The 22,954-nt window shown below is 42.0% G+C and overlaps 1 protein-coding gene across 2 annotated transcripts; it reads right to left on the bottom strand.

Moving 5' to 3' along the window:
- Positions 1–723: 723 nt before the first annotated feature.
- On the bottom strand, positions 724–13,530 carry LOC110986231 (uncharacterized). Of its 2 annotated transcripts, XM_087132631.1 has the most exons (5): positions 13,199–13,530; positions 11,613–11,712; positions 10,677–10,738; positions 8,770–8,958; positions 724–8,577 (listed from the first exon to the last, which is right to left on the bottom strand). In XM_087132631.1, exons 3-5 carry the CDS (start codon positions 10,708–10,710, stop codon positions 6,281–6,283), a joined length of 2,520 nt encoding a protein of 839 aa, XP_086988757.1. In that variant the 5' UTR covers positions 10,711–10,738; positions 11,613–11,712; positions 13,199–13,530; the 3' UTR covers positions 724–6,280. The 2 variants fall into 2 exon arrangements, with proteins under 2 accessions (XP_086988757.1, XP_022103634.2); XM_022247942.2 differs by lacking the exon at positions 11,613–11,712 and having other exon boundaries at positions 13,199–13,527.
- Positions 13,531–22,954: the final 9,424 nt, after the last annotated feature.

The raw sequence follows: 22,954 nt of genomic DNA, 5'->3' as shown, positions 1-22,954 counted from the left end.
ATTTGCAATTGTGGAATCTTGTTTTTGTGTCTGATTTATTTTGTGTGATTGTCAATATGCAACAATACAGATACAGCTGCAACGGGCCCCAGCATCCGCACGAAACACGAGCTTATAAAAAAAAAACCAAATAGCTGCTCACCAAATTAGACACATCGGCTGCTCACCAAAATAGACACATTAGCTGCTCACCAAAATAGACACATCAGCTGCTCACCAAAACAAAAATAGCTGCTTTCGAAAAAATGAACAGCTGCTCTGGAAAATAAAATAGCGGTGGAACTACCTGACGTAGAATTTCGTAGAATGGCGTATTTATGGCTTTATAAAATTGTGTTCCCTTTAGGCCTATAGTGATATTGCAAATATTTTAGTCAATGGGAAATCCTAAAAAGTCTTCACAATCTGCGTTTATTCTTTTGCTCATCACAACTTAAAAAGCTGGGATGATTCAATAGCCTATCCCCTGGAATTTACACCTATGGTCTACCATGATTTATAAGTTTTCCCAACACAACCGAGCTCGGGCATCGCTTAGGCATCGCCTCTTTTGCGAGATCTTTCAACAAAGAGAGGAAAATTGCGCTAGTTAATAAAAGCTTTATTTTCACACTTAGAAGTAGAGACATCATTATTACAAGGTAAATGAAGCTGGAAAATCCTCAATTGCAATAAAAAAAACCTGGCAATTTAGAGAATAAAGATAAAGGGAGCGATATGTACCTTTTTCGTTGTCCTATTGAGTCTTGTCTCCTTAAACAGATGGTCTTGAATCAGGAAGGTCGTATCAGCTGATGAATGCTCACCAATTTGGAGCCAGTAATTAATCTCCACAGCCGGTTCAGATCGAGGTGCTGCACTCTAGTTCAGAGCCTTGGCTGGTGTATTCATGGCACGATCAACCATATCACTATTCAAGGGGTAAAATCCTAACCTAGCGTTCTTCAAAGAGAAGATGCACTCGGGTTTGTATTGTCTCATGCAAGATAAGTGAAGTATGTTTTCAAACCTTCTTTTGAGGTTGCCTTCACTTGGTACAGATCAAGGCTTCGTGGCTTCTTCACACTCAGCTCAGGCAATCTTGACATAAAAAATTATGAGGCTGATCATCCCTTTGTAACACACAGACTCATGGTCTACCGATCATGCCCAAAATAAGGTAGAAAAGAGAGATGTCGAAGAGACGTGGAGGGACCAGGTGACCTAACTGGGTCGACTGGTAACACTCATTTGGCGGGAACTGCACTTTGCTGGATCACAAATGACAATAAAAATTCGTGTGTTACGGTCGCGTCGCTACCAACTTGAACAACATGAAATAATACTCCCCACCAACATGAATCAACAACATGGCTCTTTTCAACCAATCAAGGGTTTTTTTTCCAAAGTAATGTGGTAACGCCAAGGGTCGAGGATGGGAAATGGACATTTTATCATTATGACTGCAAGTGAACGTATTTTTTTTTTTTACATTTCACCAGAATTTAGCCTGGAGCCACATCAATCATTATCTCCTCCAAACTATCCCAAAAGGTTTGCCGACGTCTGGGACTTTCAACGACAGAATAATGTAATACCGACCGGTTTGTATGCAAAAAATTACACGAATAAAATTAAGATCAATGCTACACGGTTATCATCACTGTCTCCGTTTGTTTTTGTGTGCGTGCGTGTGCAAACGTGCCCAATAATTTGCTCAAGTCACACGAACTGCAATTCATCAATCAATCAGATGACACGGGGTTTTGCTGACGTTTTGATTAGGGATACAGTAAATAAACTGTCATAGACAACAGTGACAAATATCCCCACTTCAAAAATCAGGAAAAATAATCATGATTTTTTCAGGTGTTCAAGACAAATACCAAATGAAAGTTCACTTCCTCGTCTTTCAGTTTTCTTTCGATTGTTTAGTGAATTAACCGATATCTTTTGAAGATATTTGTCTCCAGAGAAAATCACCCTTCAAAACAAACATGAGGCCCATCGCCATTTTGAAAATTGATGCCTACACTCTATGGCAAAATATGGCAGTTTGGAGGGCCCTATTTGGTCCGATACCTTCAGAAATACAAACCGACAGTAATGCTCCTAGCTTCTATTCTTCCTCCTTACAATCCACTCGGTCCAGGTGTCATAAAATGCTCCAATACCAGAGAATTCAACAGCCTACAAATCGTGATTCGGTTAAGCAATTTTGAACCCATTTACTGGCCTGCAACCATTAACGGAGTACCCGTGCGGCTTGTTCAAGACAGCACAATTATACACGTATTATCATGTACATGTACGACTTCCTTTCGATGTTAACACTCATTTACTTCACACGCTGAATAAATATAGAATATATGTATTTGAACCCTCCGCTGCACAGGGCCGACTTTTTCCTGTTAATGCTCAAAGGCCGTCATACGTGTATCAATTAAATTCACTGCACAGAGCCTACTTTTTATATACCCAGCAAGAAATGAGACCGAGGGGTACCCCCCCCCAACATGTCCAATCCCTATACACATTCCAGAATATTGTTACTTAACACATCCCCCCAAGATGTCTGAAAGGAATTCCCCAGATTCCTGCAAGACAATGACCAACACAAAGCAGGGAAATGGGGTTCTTTCCGTCTCATACCTTGCTGCATATGACTTTTTACACCCATTGCTCCAAGGTGATCGTTTTGAGATCGCTTCAGTTATAACCATAAAAAATTGACACCCCCAACACAATGTAACTACTCGGACAGCTGTCTGCAGCTCAGAGACACATAAGAGAGACCGACCATTGATATAAGACGGGCCCCAGGCTTGCCCAGGCACTTTCTTTGTCAATAATCCCCTATAAGCACGTGGCTTAGATATTTACACACAATCCCCATGGGACTTGGCTGGAGGCGGGCTCTGGAAAAGAATTACGCAGCTCAGGGGAAGTCCCCATGTTAAAGGTGACTAAACTAGGCTGTTCAGCATCTACAGAGGTACAAATTAACAGGAAGTTTTTGCATTTCTAATTAAGTAATTAGGAAAAATTGGTTCCCCAGTGTATCAAATCTGCTCTACACAAGTTAATTAAAAAATAAAAAAGACTAAGGATTTGAAATACTGAAACTTTGGAAATGACACTATAGCGAGATTGTGAAAAAGAGTGAAAGACAACAGGGTTTAGCAAAATCACACAATGGCATGCTAACATAACATTTCAAGGTGGGCAAGATAAAAAGAAGAGCCGAAGCACTTAGGTACATTTCATAATAAAGTAATATTTCAAAACTTCAAAAATGACTAAAACAGTCAACTCCTTCGGATAGCAGCACATAAACTGAGCATTGCAAAAACTCACAATTCATGTATATACTGAACAACTTCAAATTAAAACCTGTGTCTTTGAGGTGTGCGAGGAGACAGCCTTTGTCGCCACGATGGATACTCCGAAACCTACACCCCTCCAATCTGCCTGAACACCACTATTAAACGAAGGCTATGCCATAATAATATGACGAGAATGAATGACGGGCGGTGTTCTTAGAGTTCTTGAGTGAGGAGAAACCCGGGTGACTGCTTCAATCAATATTAATGTGATGTAAAAGTAACACAAAAGTATTAAGAACGATTTGTATTTTCAGGTTCTCACAGGACCGAAAGAGGTCTTCGGATATTATTCTTAGGTCGATTTAAGTGCACGTATACTGCAGCTTTATAAATAACCACATACACCAGCGTGGTAAATTTTATGCGTTTCCGTTACGCTACAACTACAGTACAAATACATGTTACAAGACCCGAAGTATAAACTCTGTGAAAATTTCCTCTTCCAAGAAACAAGAGGACACTTTATACCTCCGGATTTCCTTTGGATATCAAGCCTTAACCGTAAAGGAACCCAGCCCAATCAAGTTCTTTATCACTGTATTCAAACGCCCCTTTGTCCAAATCGCTGAATGGGGTGTGCGCAACCGTGCGCGTCACCAGAAACTTGGCGGGGGAAAGGCAAAAGCACTTTTTCTGGGAAATTTCTGGGAGGGGTTAACAATCAACACCGACGACGCAATAAACTATTAAAAGTGCACGGGGCTCAATTAGGATATTATCACCGAACGCTGCTGACTTTAATCCCCTTTACCTCTAGCGTCCAGAGTTTGTCACGCTAAAAACCCGCTTTGAGGCTTCCAAAGAGAGAAGGGCATATGGAAATATACGCCTGCTGGCCAATTAAAGCTATATCCTTACTGTTAGGTGTCTTCCCCCAAAATACACACTTTTGGGAGCAAATCCTGTTTTCATGCCACCACACACAGGTGTACAAAGAAACAATGAAATCCAAACTTCGCATGTATATGGGTTGTCTCAGTAGAGCAATATTATTGATTGCTCCCTTAAAGTCTCTGCAAAACTGGTTTTAGACTTAATACGGCTTTGCCGTATAGACCCTTTTCCTGTGATGTCACGATCGTGCTGGACGATGTGGTGTGGTGCACAGATGCATGGTGTGGTGCACGATGTGGTGTGGTGCATAGTGTTTCTGATGGTAATCTACTTATTCAAGATAAACTAGTTTGGCACGTGCGTTTGCAAATGGCCTTTGGCGATATATTAAACACCATAGGCTATCTTGATTAATTTCGGATTAACGAATAAAGTGTAGTGAAAATATTTTCAGCAACGAGAATGAAAAAGAAAATATCGAATTGATGACTGCCGCTTGTGTAACGCATTGAGCGAGTCGCGCACCTGGCAGAAGAATCTGCGCTTCGTTATCTGTGAACCCACGTGACGTATTTCCTTCAATGAAATCTGTGTAAGGCCATAAGCCCTATCCAGCTCCCTGTTCGGGACGACGAGCGAACGATCATACGTGAGCTATTGCTAACATCACGCGAATGGAAAATTGTCAAAATTTACATTTTCCAAATTTGTCCGCGTTAAATGTTGCGTGCCATTGTATCAAGTACGAACGCCAGAGCTACATTTTTTTCAAGCTTCCGCGAGACTGCAAATTTGCTCCCTCTAAATGCGCGCGAAGGCTCACACGTGTCCGCCATCTTTGATTTCTACATGTACATGTATCCCGACTTTTCACCCACAATGCACTGCGGTAAACATTGCGTTACGTCATTGTGTTTTGATATTTGCCTACTGTTGAAACCAAAATGGTGGATTATACATCAGCGCACATGTAACATAATTAGTAAACAACAGCTGCGTGCTACTGCACCGTCACACGGTAATGAACAGCCATTTTGTATCAAACTCTAAGGCCGTGCTTGTCTGGATCACGATCAGTGATCCTTCGTTGGATTACAGATCACTGATCGCGATTCCAATCCGTGTGAAACAAACAGGCCCGAAAGATGGTGCTACGCACTCTCTATGTATGCAACTCTGAACCGAAAACGCTGCATATACTCTGTGCACAAGAATCCTTTCACTAATAAATAGAGGTCAGACTAACTTGGTGCCTGCCTTCATTATTACTCCTGGTAACACGGCCAGTACGTTAAATAAACGACACAGTTCAACGAGAGAGGAGTGAATGCCAGCCAGGAGTCTCGGCATGGCAGTCGTTGCTGAGTATTAAAGCACCTTCTCTTTTCCATGAAAGTGCAAATATATTTTTCTCAAATGCGAATTGGAGGTTTGATACAGGCTGCAGCGTTAAATGATTACGTCCACCTGTACTGAGGATACAATTACTTCATGCCTTGTTAGTGGCAGGGTGTAGACATTTTCCCCGAGATGGACACTCCCCACTCCAGCCTCTTTTATGGCCAACTGAAACACCTGTCGTATCGTTCCATCCGACTGGACTACCCACCGCTGTTGAACAAATGTGGCTTTTATAGAGAAACGCTCCCGTTCGGAACAGGGCCGAAACATACTACGTTAAGAACGGAATTAAACGGCTCCGGTGTCATTATGAGGGGTCGTGGGTAACAAAGGGAAGAATTTGATCTTGTGTATGGGAAAAGAGCTAGTATTGTGGGTGCTCTCTATTGGTTTGAGTCCAAGATGATATTTTCGTTTCTTTTTTCCCCGCATTCTTTCCTCCTAGAAAGGATCCATTTTTAACGATAATATAATTACTACCAAAACTATAGCATGAAGTTTATTTTGTTTCAGGACAAAAGCTCACTTCAATGCGTTCTCGGTGAGATAATAGGCCTACCATAACATATTTCTTCCCAGCTCCGAACAGGGTCATTCCTCCACACAAACCTCGCTTGCAGTGGTGGGTAGTCAGATGGGGTGATCCGTCTGGTTTCTGTGATTTTGTGTCGGGGAGGCCTTCATTCCCGTTTTGCGAAGAACCCTGTTTTAAATTCCTTCAAGTGTGGGATTTTTTCCAAGACCATGCTAGAGACCAGTGACGGGTCTAAGTCTATATCGCACAGGTATAGTTTCTCAAAATCGACAGATTCGTTTTGATTGATGGCGTCTATCAGAGTGTTAACTGCATCCTGACTAAAGTTTCCGCCTTGAAAGTACAGGCAAGTGAGGTTATTTGCCTCTGTCACAAACTTAGACACCTCATTCATATCATCGTCAGTCAGGCTGCAGCGTCGCAGCACAAGGGACGTCAAGGTCTGGAATAGCGGAGAAAGGATGCCAAGTGATCCGTGCAAGTCGTTGTCATCAATGCACAAGTACGTCGCCTTGCATGACACAAGGGTACCAACGAAGTCCTTCAGCTGCACTTCTGATCGGATGATGTTGCCTGCGAGTCCTATGCCAAAATTCTTGAGGGTTTGATTTTCTCGAAAGAAGCAACTAAGCTGGGAGATTTGAATACCGACGGTGTTACACTCCTCTGTGTTGGAATGATTATCACAGCTATCTGTGGTTAAATACAGACGTGTAGCATGAGGCTGGTGGGGCATGCTAGCAATGTTTTCTCTGAGAGCCGTTAGCTGATTTAGAAACTGTCCTGAATTCATAGAAGTCAGGTCGAGATGGAAATATAAAGAGTCCACCCTGACTCGTTTCAGAATACTGCGTGAGGCAGCTTGCGCATGAATATGGGTCACATGGATGTTTAGCCTGTCTAGTCGGACGAAATCCGGAAGCCATTGCAAAAAGTAGACCATGGCCGAAAAATCTTCCTTGTATTTCAGTGTTAAACGTGACCCCACCGCTTTAACCAAGTCCGGTGACTGCGCCTCGAAAACTAGCACCAACGAGAAACTCTGTATCCACAAGTAGGCTGGTGTTTGCAGATCTTCGCTGAGTCCGTTGATGTGCTCAAGAATCGCGCAGGCAGCCTCTTGGTTCATGCCGCAACAAAACCGAAGAAGGTACTCCTTTTCCTGGATCGTTTCCAACGTTACAAGTGGCAATAGCTTTTCTCGTATCTGCCCCCCTGCTTTTAGTGCTAAGAATTTGGCAGCGAAAAATTCTTGAAACGATTTGTGCAAAAAATTAATCGTCCTCACGATGTGCTCAACAGCGATCCTTGTCTCCTGAAATAAAACGCCAATCTGAAATGCGTACTCCAGATTGTTAGAGAACTCTTCTGGGGAGAACACCAACCTTTCTCCCAAGGGATTGATCAAACCTTCAAATGCGACTCTGCCAATGACCTCTATGAGCGCATCCATTTTCGTCGGATCATGGAGATTTGGACTGCCTTTACTGGAAAGGTGGTCGACCAGCACATTTACTGCCCTTTCGTATAGCTCTGTTAATCGTTGGGGTAGGGTCTGGTCATGATTCCAAATCAAGCACAGAAGCAACAACATGATAGGGCACTGTGCTAAGGTATGAATAAAAGCAGTAACATCTACTTCCTTTATAAGAGCTTCTCCAATGCTCTTGTCATCAGAGAAAAACTGCTGTATATACTTATTCCTGTTGTCCGATGAAAAACCAGTTGTCTCAACGACTGTGTAGTTTTTAAAGTAGCTTCGAAGTTGGTCCATTTTGTGTGGGCGTGTTGTAACGAGCACTGAGCAATTTCGAAGAGCTTTGGCGGACAAGACATCTTTGATTGGGTAGTCATCATCATGGACTGGACCTTCGAGTACAGTTGAGGAAGCTTCGTCCAAGCCGTCAAATATGATAAGGACTTCTCTCTGATTTTCGTGTATTATGTGCTGGAGATGCCGCCTCGATACCCCAACGTCCGTTGGGAGAATCTTGCGCATTGAATCAAGGATGCCCGAGCCAACTTGGATCTCCTTCATTCTCAGAACGAACACAAGCTTGAACAAACTCAAGCACGAATCAGAAGCATGGCAAGTCCAGTCATACGCAATCTTTCTAGTGAGGGTAGTTTTACCCTTCCCAGCTGTTCCCACGACAACAACGTGGCCATCATCAATCAGGAGTTGCATCAGATCGTCTTGGGATTTCAAAGGCTCCATTATCGGATTATCTGGGTAGCATTCCTTGGAGTCTGCCCTCAGTCTTACTCCTTTTTCAGCTCTTCTAGTCCTGTGCGTCTCTTTACGGAGCAGCAGCTGTATGAAAATATCCTTGATCTTCCTCGTTGTGGACAGCAGAATTGGATGGATCGGAATTGTGCTCATTTCCTTCAAGTAATATGTCTTCAGCTGCTCAGCACAATTTATCCCCAAGTGCCCCTTTTCTATGCATAGGCAATTAAGAAAAGTATTTCAAATTAAGTTTCAGGCTTTTATCTTAATTTTGCATGAATTTCTTTTGGATATCACTTAATTATGCACTTGCACCCGAAAACCTGAAAGAAAAGTCGTGTTAAAAACATAAAATTATGAGTAAAAGGTACACCAGAAATATAACTACACTGATGTTCACTTACCGTTCTTAGGAGTCTCCGCATAGAAGTTGAATATTGATCCTTCGACACGATTGAGAAAAACCGGATTGTTTCGTCCTGTCACTGCCACATTTGGTGGAAAATTTGGAGCTGGTGTTGCATGTTGTGTGATGGAATCGACGTTGGACGCACCCAAAGATGCTGGCTGCAGGTGCTCTTGGCTAGGATTCCCTTCAAGCAACAAAAAAATCAACCGAATGGCCATGTAATTGGAAAAGGAACATCAACATACTCTTTTTGAAGTTTCAAGAAAAGGAATTCTTTCAGGGCCAACTGTCGAGGAAAAGCTTCTGGGGGGCGATTTATTGTTTAGAACGCATACTTCGACTACTTTCCCAGTGAGGAATCAAGCGCAGGTCTGTAGGCAGCCACATGAGTAGGCCTGCTTGAAATTATTCCAAACGTACCGTGGGCACAAATCGTCTGTGGCCACGTACGCATGTTGGTCAGTGAGGTTCCATTTAAATTTTGAAGGCTGCAGGAAAATGACACCCGCATCAGTAAATTTCTCCCATAAGTTACAGCACCATTACTGGCAACTTTGAATGCGACAAGTGGTCTTACATTCTACACCTGTAGGCCTATGAACGAAGAAAAATGCCCCCACTTAGGTGCCCCATTTTACAATGTACTTGTTGAATTACACAATAACACACTGTTTGGGAACAGATTTGAGGAAATATGTCCGGCAACTTGTATCGTCAAAGAAACGGGTAGGCTATAATTGCCTCCATTAGTTGAAGGTCGGCCAAAACAACAGAAAAGTACATGGTACGACTGAACACATGGTTTCAGGCCAATAAATAAACTACCAACAGTGATAAATACCCGAACTTCAAAAAACCAGGAATACTCACGAGTTTCTCAGGCGTTCGAGACGCACATCAAATCAAAGCTCAGTTAATGATTTTTTATTTTCTTTTCAATTTTCCATTCATTAACTTATGACTTTTGAAGATATTCATTTCCACGGAAATAAATATATTCAATGAAATTTCGATACCTTACACTTCTCGAAAAATAGACCGTTTTCAGTCACCCAATTTCTCCCAAGTCTCACTCAGACGCAAGCTGGTACTCTCTTTGCCTGCCTAAACCTGTCTTTTCTACAAATCCTGCAAGTTCATGGGCCACAAAATGTTCTACTTCGTAGAGCATATGAATGCATACAAATTGTGATTTGGCCCGCGCAAGCAGTTTTCGTCCTATTTACCGGCCTGCAACCATAAAGGCCTAAGGGTCCAGTCCACTAATTCAAGCCCCATTGAAAACAGTGTAAAATCAGCACCGTTCAGGGCCCAATAGCATGCACGCCAACATCCCTGAGATTTCTGAAACACAAATGAAATTCTTGTCTGGTCACTTATCTTTCAATTTCTTTTCAATTTTTTGTGGGTTAACCAATTACATTTTTAATTATTCCCACAAAACAAAATCACCCCCCAAAAAGTGATTTTTCCGAAGTCTGATTGCAGCCATTTTTCAAGTGGCAACCCTCAACTTTCTCGGGCACTTAGGACCATTTTTCAACCGTAGTTTTCAGCCCTTCTGCCCTCATATGAAAGCTCAAAGACCCAGGGAGTTGATCCTGGCGACGATTTACACAATCTCACCATTTTGGGGGCCAAACAATCTCTTTTTTCAAAAGATACTGTGGGGGCACTTTTAATGCTAATGAGCTGGTCAGAAATTCTCACTTGAATTAGTGGTCTGCACCCCTAAGGATCTAGCCAGGTGGCAGGGTGAAAGGTCAAGGTTATAGGAAGTCTATACCAAAGTATTTGGCACATTTTTTCGCATACTGTGAACCACTGGAATGTTTTTGCATAACAGTGACGGACACTTTGAATCCTTTCACAAATCATAAGGACAAACTGTTGTCATCCTACCTGATCCAAGCAGCCAGCTCCAAACTGCACCCATTGTCTCCCGTTTCTCCTAGTACTCGTCTCTGGGTTGTAAGAAATAACCAGAACGTATTAAATCAAGTATACAGGGTTAAATCGTGGGAACAGTGAGAGTACAAGTTCAAGATGCATGAAAAGCTATAGGCAGCTCGGTTTTACCTTGAAAGCTATATAGTAAGAGAAAGGTAGAATCAGGGCTGGAGATTTTTTAATTATTATTTCTTTCATCAACGATTTGGATCTTTAAAACTAAAATCGTATCTTTCTATTGAAATCGGATTTTTAGCTGGAGTTATGTCGATCTAATCATGTGTATTCCAAAGTACTTACATTTAACTTACACGAGCAAAATTTAAATTATTTCTTTCTTCAGTTACAAATCAAATGGTGCTTTCGATTAAGAGATTTTAGTCAATTAATCTGATTAAAATCGCACATAAGCAATTAATAACTAATCTTTAAGTTTTAATTTCGAATATATAACCTAAACTGCCATGAAAAAATGTAGCCTACATCTACTTACAACTGTAGTCTGCAGATACAAGTGCCAAGGATAAAACACCATGTTTTAAATCATGCTTAACTTAATTTACTAAGTAGATACCACAGGATTTTTTAACCATAAGCTGAAAGAGAATACCATCAATCACATAAACACGTGCTCGTGTATAAGTTTCCTTTACAGGTGAACCACTTTTTGATGATTTTATATATTTATAATCAGCGTCACGGTGGAGACTCCCGGACCCACGCCCCCATAGACAGGTTAAATGATGATTTTTGAAGACTGTTGTGTAAAGCTATGCATTTACGTGAGGATGGACAAACAATGTATCTCATTATCTCAACTGAGTCTGATTGTAGCCATTCACCCAGTCACAGACGCGCGCGATAGTGATCATACACAACTGTACGTGCCTTGTCGCATTTCCGTGGTTCCGCTGGTCTCTTGTAGTGGTTGCTGTCATTTTCTATGGCACGGGGCTTGAGCAAAGACTCAGGGTTTCAGGATTCTGACCTGACTAGAGAAATCAGACACGAACCGGAAGACAATCGGAATTGGAATCGGATCGAGGGCTCCGTGAAACTGTAGGCCTACGCTGTGGCCCAAAGTTCAAAGCCTATGCTATGCGACACGGCGGTCAGTAGAAAACGAAACAACTACACAATGTAATATTATGACATACGCAGTATGTACATGTTCATGCACATGTACACATATACTGCGGATGTAGACGTACAGTTGGTTTCGTTTCCTGTCAGTTGTCGGGCGGCGCCAGTGATGGTGGTGGTACTAAAATGCAAAAAAAGGTTGCACTCACTGCAATGATAACAAAGCTACACATGTATAACTCCGTCCGGCGGTGCCTGTTTTCAGGGGCCGTGTGCACGCAGGAAAACTGCAAGTACCCAAATTTGGGTTGTGTAACCCACTTTTCGCGATTGGAATTTCACATTGTTCATTTTAATCTAAAATGGTTAATATTTCTGGATGGAAATGAAGCAGATATTAATTTAATTGCCAAATTGGGTTGAAACAACACCAATTTCGGATAGCCACAAATAACATGCACGTGTTTCAAAGGTCTGGGTGCAACTAAAAGGAAACTAACCAATGGTCATACAATTATGGAGGGGAAATGATGAATGGCTATGTAGGCCATGAAGGGTTACATGAAAAACAATTCACTATTCCCCCCCCAAAAAAAGAAGTTTTCCCCACCCCAAAATACATGTACGGCTCGGCCTATATTCATCGACACCCTTGAAAATGCTTGCCCTCGCCAAGGACATGTATCAGATGCATAAGTTCTCCTAGGATTTGTCTAAATTTCCTCTTTTTAACTGACGACTGGTACAGTTTCCCTCTTCCTTTTCTCAGGTTTTTTTTGGACTTTAATTACGAGAAGTTAGGCTTCCAACATTCATCATGACTGCAAAACTCAATTCATTACAGTACAACATCACGTGTTTCGTTTGCACTGCAGCAGGAATGCTGGATACTCGACAGTAGTTTCGTGCAGAAGCTTATTAGATGTAAAGATCAAAGTAGAAAATGACACAAAGTCAGTTTTCATTACTTGTGTAGTGAGGCATTTCTGGATTGCCAAAAGCATGCTCTGATATATGCGTTAAAAATCAAGCCAGTAGAGCGTGTCGTCTTTAAAAATGTGTTATAAATACCGTCAGATGACATTTTATGTTTAAAATAGACACTATGACAGGTAGGTCTATTCACCACAACTGGGTCACGTCACAGGACTGAGTCCGCATCATGCCCCTAGCAAGCCGGGTTACAGGTTGACGCAACTTGAACTTTAACCACAGAGCAACTCTAACTGTCCAGAACAGACACTTATAATTAATGTAATACAAAAAAGCGAACATGCACAGGACGTTGTACACACGTTCGGTGCCTGGTGTTCGTACGTGCAAGCATTCTGAACAGTGAATATGTACATGTCCAAAAAAATGTATGTCGCACCTAATGTTGTCCAACTTACTGTGGGTTCAGCAGGCCTATGAGCTTTTATTCAGTCTCTCATCCCGGCATTAGTGATTGTATCCTTCCTCCGTGATTGGGGGAATTCGTCCATGATCCCACACCGTACGTCAGCACCGTCATTCCCTCATCCATACAGGTCTGCTTCACTTAACTGCAGCTGCATCACGGCCTGTAGTCTTTAACGTTTGAAAGATAACAGGCTCACCAACAAAAATGGCTGACATGGCAACGTTGAAATATGTTGACGCCGTATTTTAATGTACTGCATGCATTGTACTCCTTGCCCTTATGATTCACGTGCACTTCATATGACTGTAGCGTAATGTGGCCTGTCATGTGATTTGCTAGGCTTGACATCAAGTCGTCTATAATAGTGTTTGTATTGCGCGGCCGTTTCCTTTGCTGTGCAATATTATGTTTCTGTGCACACAGATAATTACAATCAATTCAACACAACGTGTTCAATAATAGTAGCGCCAGGATCATTTTATGAAGATGGAATGATACCGAGGCATGCAAGTGCGTGTTCGAGTTTTGGATTCTCGCACTGATACGGCCCGAATTCACGTCTTTCTGTGGGGTTAATTCAGGCTACGCCAACTCTACTTCCCTAGCCCCCCCCCCGGGGGAAGTGATGTTAGGTTTTAGGTCGGGAAGCTAAAAAGGCCATTTTGTTTCTGAAACGATTGTCCAAAATAGTAGAAGAGAACTACCGGTTCTACGTCACCCAATTTTCCACTCTGTTTCCTCCTCTCCGCCGGTGTTTCCCCACTTCACTTACCTTGACCTTTGACCCCGACGTTTTTACCGCACTTACATCTACATATAATCCCGGTACTTACACTGCACACAAAGGGACTTCCCCTCGCTTTCCCGGTCGCCGGCTACTACTCTCGACTCGTGACTTACTTATAAAGCACGGCTCTGTTCTAAGCAAAATGCGCTATGTTTACAATCGCCTTAAATAAACGGACTATCATAAGAGAACAATATATAAAAAACACGTCAAGTCAAGTCGCGGGAAAAAATGAGAAAAATTTTAAAAACCTATGTATAAATAGAGACATGAGCAACCTAAAACACAGACCACTATTATCAACCTTCAATCGATTCAAGAAAGCGTTTTTAGCAGATTTTGTCAAGCAGTATAACATTCCATTATCGGCACCCAAGCGTAAATTTCACACCAAACCTGAGCTCATTGAAGCCATCCGAACGAACCAAAGGCAATTCAGGTACCTCCCGCGTCAGTCATATCGCCAGCGTTGAAAACGGTTCAAGAACACTCGACATCCCATTTACACACAAGGGCAGAGTCGTCAAACAAGATCTCATTAAAGCGTTTAAAGCTTACACTCAACCCGAGGAAATTGCGGAGGTTGACATTAGAAACGTGAGACGCTTTCATAAGATCCCCCTGCCCCCATTCCTTTCCTATTCTATATGCCCTATATCCTCTACTGCACGCCGTGGTATAGGATTTTTTTTTGGCCCAAAATATTCTTGCCAACCAGAAACATTCCACCCGACCAAAATATTCGAGCCAATCAAAAATATTCCAGCCGAACACAAATATTCCAGCCGACCACAAATATTCTACCCAGCCACAAATATTCTAGCCAACCACAAATATTCCAGCCGACCACAAATATTCCAGCCGGTCAAAAATATTCCAACCGAGCACAAATATTCCAGCCGACAACAAATATTCTACCCAGCCCAATACATTCCAGCTGACCAAAAACATTGCAGCCGACCACAAATATTCCACCCAGCCACAAATATTTTAGCCAACCACAAATATTACACCCGACCACAAATATTTGAGGGGATCAAAAAAAATTTCCAACCAACCACAAATATTCCAGCCGACCAAAAATATTCTACCCAGCCCCCAAATATTCCACCCAACCAAAAATATTCCAGCCAAGTACAAAGTATATTCCAGCCAACCAAAAATATACCAGCCAAGTACAAAGTATATTCCAGCCAACCAAAAATATTCCAGCCGGCCACAAATATTCGAGTCAACCAAAAATATTCCAGCCACGTATTCTAGCCAAGTACAAATATTCCAGATTTTTTGGGCCGCTATATAGGAAAGCAGTCGACCACATTGAAATCGCAGACCGCTTTTTAAAATAATAAATCCTATATTATAAAAGAAGATGAAATCCAATCCGATAGAAACACCAGTGCAAACCATTTGCCTGCGAACACTCGGCCTGCGCTCCCAAAAACGCATCGCGGTCCCGCTTTGCTACTGTCCAACCCGTACCAGAACAATTTGCTCTGCGACGTTTCCACCTTGGACTACGTATCAAATTGCCGAGACCGGCCGAAAGATCTAGAGACTATCCAAAGCGAATTTGTCGACGATATATATGTTTTTGGCTTTGTATCCCGCAAGGCAGTAAAAGGACGTAAAAGGGCAATTGCACCTATTGCAAAGCGAAGAAAATCCACACGCGAAATGTACTGTCAAAACCATTTCGCTCACTTTCCAGCAAGTCTATGAAACGGTTTGCTCCACAAAAATCGTACAGATGGCACACGCGGACAGCGATTGCAAAATTTGCAATACAATCCACAACAACGGCAGCTACCGAGCGCCGGTGGCAAATTGGCAAAAATTACAGAAACGAAAAGAAAAACCGTATGCGTACTACCAAGCAAAAATAGACGTATCCGAAATACTGATCGAAAAAAATCGCCGATGGATTACAAATAGTGGACAATTTGTTGTCTCCCCACGGAATAGGATTCTATAGCATCGACTACACGAAGAATTTTGAGGAGGAAACAGAGTGGAAAAGGGGGTTGACGCAGAACCGGTAGTTCTCTACTACTAAAATTTCCTTCTGCCGCGAAAGTATCCTCTCCCAAAGGAAGGTGATAATACTGATTTGCCGCTTTCAGTGCTACGGGGGGAAAAGTTGACCCCCAACCCACTGGCCCATCTCACCCCCACCCCACGTATACTGGATACGCCACCGTCCCTCGATCTTGAAAATTTCGGAATACCTCATGTTCTCTATGGCCTGCGGTTTATTCTGAAGGGAACTTTAAGACATTTCGGAACTTCATGTATAATCATTTTAATCAATCATTTTATTTCAAATACAGAATCTGAGCTAACCGTTTGCTACTGAAAATCGTTCCAAGGGTACAGTCTTTATTTCTGATAATTTACTGAAAGATTTTCCTGCGTGCTGTGGTTTGTCTGAAAAGGTAACGTTAACTGTTAATAACCAGCAACATTTTGAATAACCATTTCAATCCCAGGCAAGGTACTGACACTGCCACTTATTATAAAGCAGAGGATGATTGTCGACATGTTTTGATAGACAGTGCTTTCCACGAAACAATGCGAAGGCAGTGGTGTTTGCTTGGCCGATAAGCTGGCCCTTGTCAGTACGCTCTTTTGAGCCCAATTTCAAATGGCAGGAAATATGCAAGTTTTTTGTAAATCCTACAAAACTATTATAGAATATTCCTTTTGTTGTGATTATTACTGCCGTCAGTGTTTGTGACCCCCCTCTTGTTGATTCGATATTTCTTTCTTTTATCCTCTCTTTCGAAAGCCTTAAAACTTCCAACGTACAAACGAAATGCCTTAAAATATTAACCGTGTTCGGAAACGTTCCATACGGAAGTAAGGGGAAATTACACAAATTATTTGTTTAAACGTGCTCGGTACGAGGCTCGTTAGCATGCTACTACGTTGATGCAATGTTCATGTTACCTGGCTTGATGTTTGCATTCGCCGTGGATAGTACATACACCGGGAAATCAGTAGCCAACATGTCAATACAAACCTTGACTTGGGGGACTGTGACATTTGACGGAGAGACACCCTCACAGAGATTAAGCCGGTAGCTTAAGAAAGCTGCTCACTTCTGAAGAAAATCATAGTGGGCGTGCACAAAGTCAAGCGGAGTACATGTAGTCGTTTAAGACCTCCACATGCAGAGACTTCAACAATTTAAGTGTCCAAAATGAAGAAAATTGTGCATTAAACAGTGATACAAAACGTCGATATTTGTAGCGGGGATGCTGGCTATGATGTGCTCCTAGAGTGCATTGCACTCAATCACAGGATTATTTTTATTTGTCTGGGGTGACTAATAGATCTGCAACTAGAAAATCCTGTTTACTTCAAAACTGTCCATTTATTTAAACGGAAATCAGTAAATGTAATGGTTACCATCTTTTGGCTATCCTAGTGAGCAAGGATTTCTTGGAAATGGCTCTGTTTGTATACCAAATTTAGGCTGGATTAACTAGGATACCCAGTTCCATACAGGAAAATAGCGGATATACAAGCTTTCTGAAGGCAAAACACAACATTTGTTATTCATTTACTGTAAAAATGAAATAAACATAATGTGCTTGAGGTCAAAGACAATCTTTGCCTCATGTTTTTTTACCGACTGAGTGTGGCCTATCAGGTACCAATGTTAACGCCTAAAAACGCCTTAAAAATGTCTTAAGAAAAAGTTCCAAGTTGTTATAAGACATGAAACCACATAATGCCGAATTGAAAAAGGAAATTAGGGAAATGGGTGAATAAAGTTGTTGTCAGTCTTTCCGACCAGACATAATTATTCTACGAAAGAGGAAGTGAGGGATGCCACACGGCAATCTCCGTATTTCTAAACCTAAATGAAATCAATTTGATGGCCAACAAAAAAGTCATAAAATATTTGTCTCGCTGTCTCTCTATGCGTTAGAACCCCCCCCCAGCAACCATGTATAACCTTTGTTGCTCTTGACATCTCATCGAAGAGAAGACAATTGATTGGAAACCGGGAATAAACTACATGTAATGAACTTTAAATGTCATTATAAACCAAAACCGCAACTCACCAATGCATGAAAGCAAACAAAGCAGTAATTTTTTTTTAGAATTGCGTCCTCTTAAAAGCTTGTAATTACACATGTGACACTGATTTTAAAAATGGCATTTTTCTTTTTTGCTGGTTTTGCAGTTTCCAAATCCCAGTTTCGTAAAATACAATTTTTTTTTCAAATCAGAATTATAGCTCTGATTTCTGAGATGTTTTTCAAACATTCACACAAAATTTTCCGAAGATTTAGGTCAAAACAGGAAAACGGATGCTTAGGCTAAAATTTAGCACTTTGGGAAAATGTTTAACAAAATCTTGGGATGAAAACGTTCTGTATTAGCACACCTCAGCTAAGGTGGTTCCGTGAACTCAGTAAATGAAAACATAACATGTAAAGTCCCTCCATATTGATTGCAATGTCAAACTAGAAGTTGGAAGCGAAAAAATAGGAATGTCTAGTAACACTTTGAAAGATATCTCAAGAAAGTGATTGTGTTTGCGCATTTTGGGCCAAAAAACTTTCAATTCTGTTCGGTAAATTCCTTCACAAGGAAATCACACCAATTAGGGAGAGTTTTAGCTCTCCCTTTAATGCAGTTCAATGGATATTTATTCAGATTTTGCTCAAAACGTTCATTTTGTGGGTAAATCTGCATTGACGTCACAATGGACAATGGTCACAATCTTGTCACATTCTCTTGGGGAAGTGCTCAGAATGTAACTAACGGTGAGAAAATGGTAACAATACCCTGCATTACCCTCAAGCCCGATGTACGTTTGCCCTCTGCGGTATCAATAAATATAAGGCACAGTTCATCACCCGGTAGAAACAATAAATCATATCAAACATCGCCATGATTGGCTGAGCAAGGCTTAGCTTGGTCTGGTCACATCTGATAGTTCCGGGCAGCTATCCCCGGAGGCGCAAGAGCATGTTGAGCGCATCACGCATGATTCCAGGAGGCCTATGCGGTTGGGTGAGGGGTCTTCTGAAACCCATCATATGGTGTTCTTTAGACGACAAAATTATGTCGCGTACGTCGTTCCGTCACCTCGACACCACTACGCGACGATATGACGCTACGGCCCCAAATCTCCGTTGCTATATGCCGTTGGGTTGTGCTGTCTCCTATTGTAAATTTATATTTATTCTATTGCATCTTGCTGTTGTACTGTCATGCTGTAACGTCGCGAAGTGCCGTCGCGTCGTGATGTCGTGTCCTGCTGTCTTGCTGTAGCGTCATGCCTTTGTGTCGTACCCCCTCGTCGTGCTGCGACCCCTCACGTCGTCCCTTTCAGCCGTCGCGTCGTGCCCTTCAACCGTCGCGTCTTGCCGTCGTATTGTGCCTTCGCCGTCGCCTCATTACTGGTGGAAATAGGGGGCGCCGTCTTAGTGACGGAGCTCAGTTCCCATACGGAATCATATCAAGAGATCCCTTACCATCACATGATCACATCTTGTAGGCCCTATGGAGCATGTGCACGCACACTATTTTTTCCATCCCTTTTGGCATGCGCCCTCTATTGGCCGTGATAATCACCTGCCCCTTTCAGAAGCAGTAAGGTAGGACGGCACGATACGACGCGACTGCACGACGGGACGGCATTACATCAGGACGCAACCGCACGACGGCAGGACGCAACAGTCTAACCCACATCGTATAAAAATCATACAATGAAAGCGACGCGACAGCGCAACGGCAAGACGCGCCACTATGACGGCAAGACGCGACGGCACGACGCAACAGAGAAGTCGTGGCGTCACGTCGTGGTGGTGGGATGGCGCAACTCAATTTTTTTGTCTATAGAACACCAAACCATCGACTTGTGAAGCGTCAAAACCAGGAAGGTCGCGGGACACTAATGTTAGGGACATTGCCCATCGCAAAGTACATAATAATTCACTTTGTATCCCCCCAAAAACGAAATCTCCTGCTTTCCTTAAATATTTTAAGAAATATTAAGATATAATAATAATATATTAAAATACATGTACACACGAAACACAGACACAAAAATATGAGAACAACAAAAATTACATAAATGGCATAGAAACTTACTATACACCAATATTTAAAGTTCTTTTAATAGAAGCTTTGGAAAATCTGAAATATCTTCCCAAAACGCAAGTTAAAACCCAATCCTGCTTGAAAACGATGCTAAACGTACTCAATAGAGTTTGAGGGTAATTCCACGCCTACTACCTTTGAAGATGGCAATAAGAACTTTAAAAATAGAGATTATCTGGTGACGGCATCATTATGAAGTTTTTGGCTGGCAAAATCTGTCTGTGAAAAATGAAGGATATCAATTTGTCTGTGCGACCACTTTTCTCATCAGTCTTTCATCTGGATGGGGAGGATGACCAGCATCTCTCTAGCTATCTGTAGTTTATCACACAGCTGTTGACTGTAGACTGTGTCTGCTAGCTCGTTTGATGGAATCGAACTTAATTCTTCACTTTCGTATCAGTATTTCCAGCCCAGCATAACAAACAGTGGGTTTACACACTTCAAAAAAGAACTCTAAAATATCAACTTGATTTCTCTCCTCACATCGAACAATTTAATTTCCCCAGGCAGTACATTCTCGAGTTTAGTCTTCTCTCAATTATGATTCACATGGTTACTCGATCCAGTTTAACTTGTCATCAAACACAACCTCAAGATACTTATGTTCAGCAACCCGTTCGATTTTACAGCTATCAATAAATACATGGATCTGGTAGCACCTTATGAACTCTACAAAAAAACCCAGTTATTCTTTGACCAATTCAATTCTAAGAAATTTAGTTTACAGTAGGCTACAAGCCGGCTGATTCAATCCAGTTAGGTAGACCTTTCGTCATTCTTTACAAGACCAACGAGAGCAGCACCATTTGTATTTCACAAAGGGACAACAGTACTTTCGTCAGTGGACCGAAAATCAGCTGGGTACACAGTAAACATAAACGGAGCTTAAACAGTACGTTGAGGAGCACATCGGTACTAGAAACAATAACATCAGAGTGGATTGCATCACTGAGACGAACAAATTGTGAACGGAAAGTGAGCATAGTATATGCAAATTGCAATAGATAAACCAAATCAGCAATTAGTGGTTTGGCGGCAAAAGTGTATACATCACATGAACTGAAGCAAATGCCGTACTATGCATATCCGGCAATAAGATTAGTGTAGTCTGGTTCCCTGACCACATATTAGAGTTTCTTGATAAAATCTTTGGTCAGGTATCACCCGGCCCTGAATATAAATAGATCATGACACAACATGTCTATACCCAGCAAGAACTGAGACCAAGGGGTACCCCCCAACATGTCCAATCCCTATACACATTCCAGACTATTGTTACTTAACACATCCCCCCCCAAGATGTCTGAAAGGAATTCCCCAGATTCCTGCGAGACAATGATCAACACAAAGCAGGGGGGGGGTTCCCTCCGTCTCATACCTTGCTGCATATGAACATGTCAAGGATCACAAGAAAAGCCCCAGGTGGATCCTATGTTTAGATGTACATACAGGCTGTTGATGGTGGCGGTCACTTTGAAAACATAAAAGAAACTCCAACAACTGCGTAGGAAGAGAGCAAAATTGTGCTGAATGGGGCAAAAAGCAAAAGAAAAATGATGAGTACAGATACGGCCAAAATACCCGAACATCAACGATGCTATCCGAATGTGGACAGGGCGAGTTTGAAATAATTCGGCCATACTCAGAAACTGAAGAAAGTCCTCCAGTTTCAGTCACGTGGACCCTTGATTCGACCATGGAGGAAGCGGAAGGACACAGAAGGAGTTACAACTCTGGCACATCGAAGTGTTCGATGATCATCGCCGCCCAGATCCGACGGACAGTAAACATTCCAAAAATGCCTGATTACGGTGCCTGCAGCTTAGCCAGACAAGTGGGGCCAGTAATGTCTTGACAATATTTGTGGTACAAATATTGCTAATTTTGGAATTTTCTTTGCAATAAACCACAACGTCTCGCAGTGAAGAGGAAAAAGAAATAAAAATATCTACCATTAGCTTTCAAATACTTTGGCCGATGCGTGAGTAATATTTCAAAGAATTTGATTCACTCTCATTATCCATACAATGTTTGTAATTTTATCACTCCGAGCCATCAGGTTTCGAAAGTCTTTGAAATTGGCTAAGACCGGCCAACAACATGTTGACCACCTCAGGACAGTTAAGTTCGCAAAAACAGATGCGCTGTTTCATCACAGGGAGTGATTATAAATCTCAAAAAATACTTTTTTGTATGAATTCTGTAATTAAAAGGATTCATATAGATCTCAAAGTCCAATAAACAACTTGCCTATTTATTTTATGCAGATTACCAGCAAAAGAATTGCGGCGATGATCATGGGGTACAGAGGGCCCTTATGGTTGTGAAACAGGTGGCATGGCAAGCATTTGCAGTGCTCTGGTTACGGACACACCAGGCATGACAGAGAGTGGTAATATGCCTGATGCTGCCCGCGCAGTTCAAACTTCTGTGTCCTTTCTCCATTAGTCGACGAGAATCATATGCAGCAAGGTATGAGACGGAGAGACCCCCCCCTGCTTTGTGTTGGTCATTGTCTCGCAGGAATCTGGGGAATTCCTTTCAGACATCTTGGGGGATGTGTTAAGTAACAATAGTCTGGAATGTGTATAGGGATTGGACATGTTGGGGGGGTACCCCTCGGTCTCATTTCTTGCTGGGTATAATGAGAATAGTCTGAAACATTGGGTTTGGTATCCAGACCAATTAGTGTGCGGCACCCGTGACTCAGTCAACCATCCCCTGTCTATACTTCTGCACACAAATGCATGCACCACTTGCGCCACAAGTGGCAGAAGCATAATGCTCGTGTTATGCAACCAGGGACAATCTAGCCATGTACCACATGATCTT

Source organism: Acanthaster planci, linkage group LG02 (genome assembly GCF_054643075.1).
Source record: "Acanthaster planci isolate LZ-2023a linkage group LG02, COTS_SCS, whole genome shotgun sequence".
Taxonomy (NCBI): domain Eukaryota; kingdom Metazoa; phylum Echinodermata; class Asteroidea; order Valvatida; family Acanthasteridae; genus Acanthaster; species Acanthaster planci.
The sequence above is the reverse complement of the archived record's forward strand: the minus strand, read 5'-3'. Positions and strand labels throughout refer to the sequence as shown.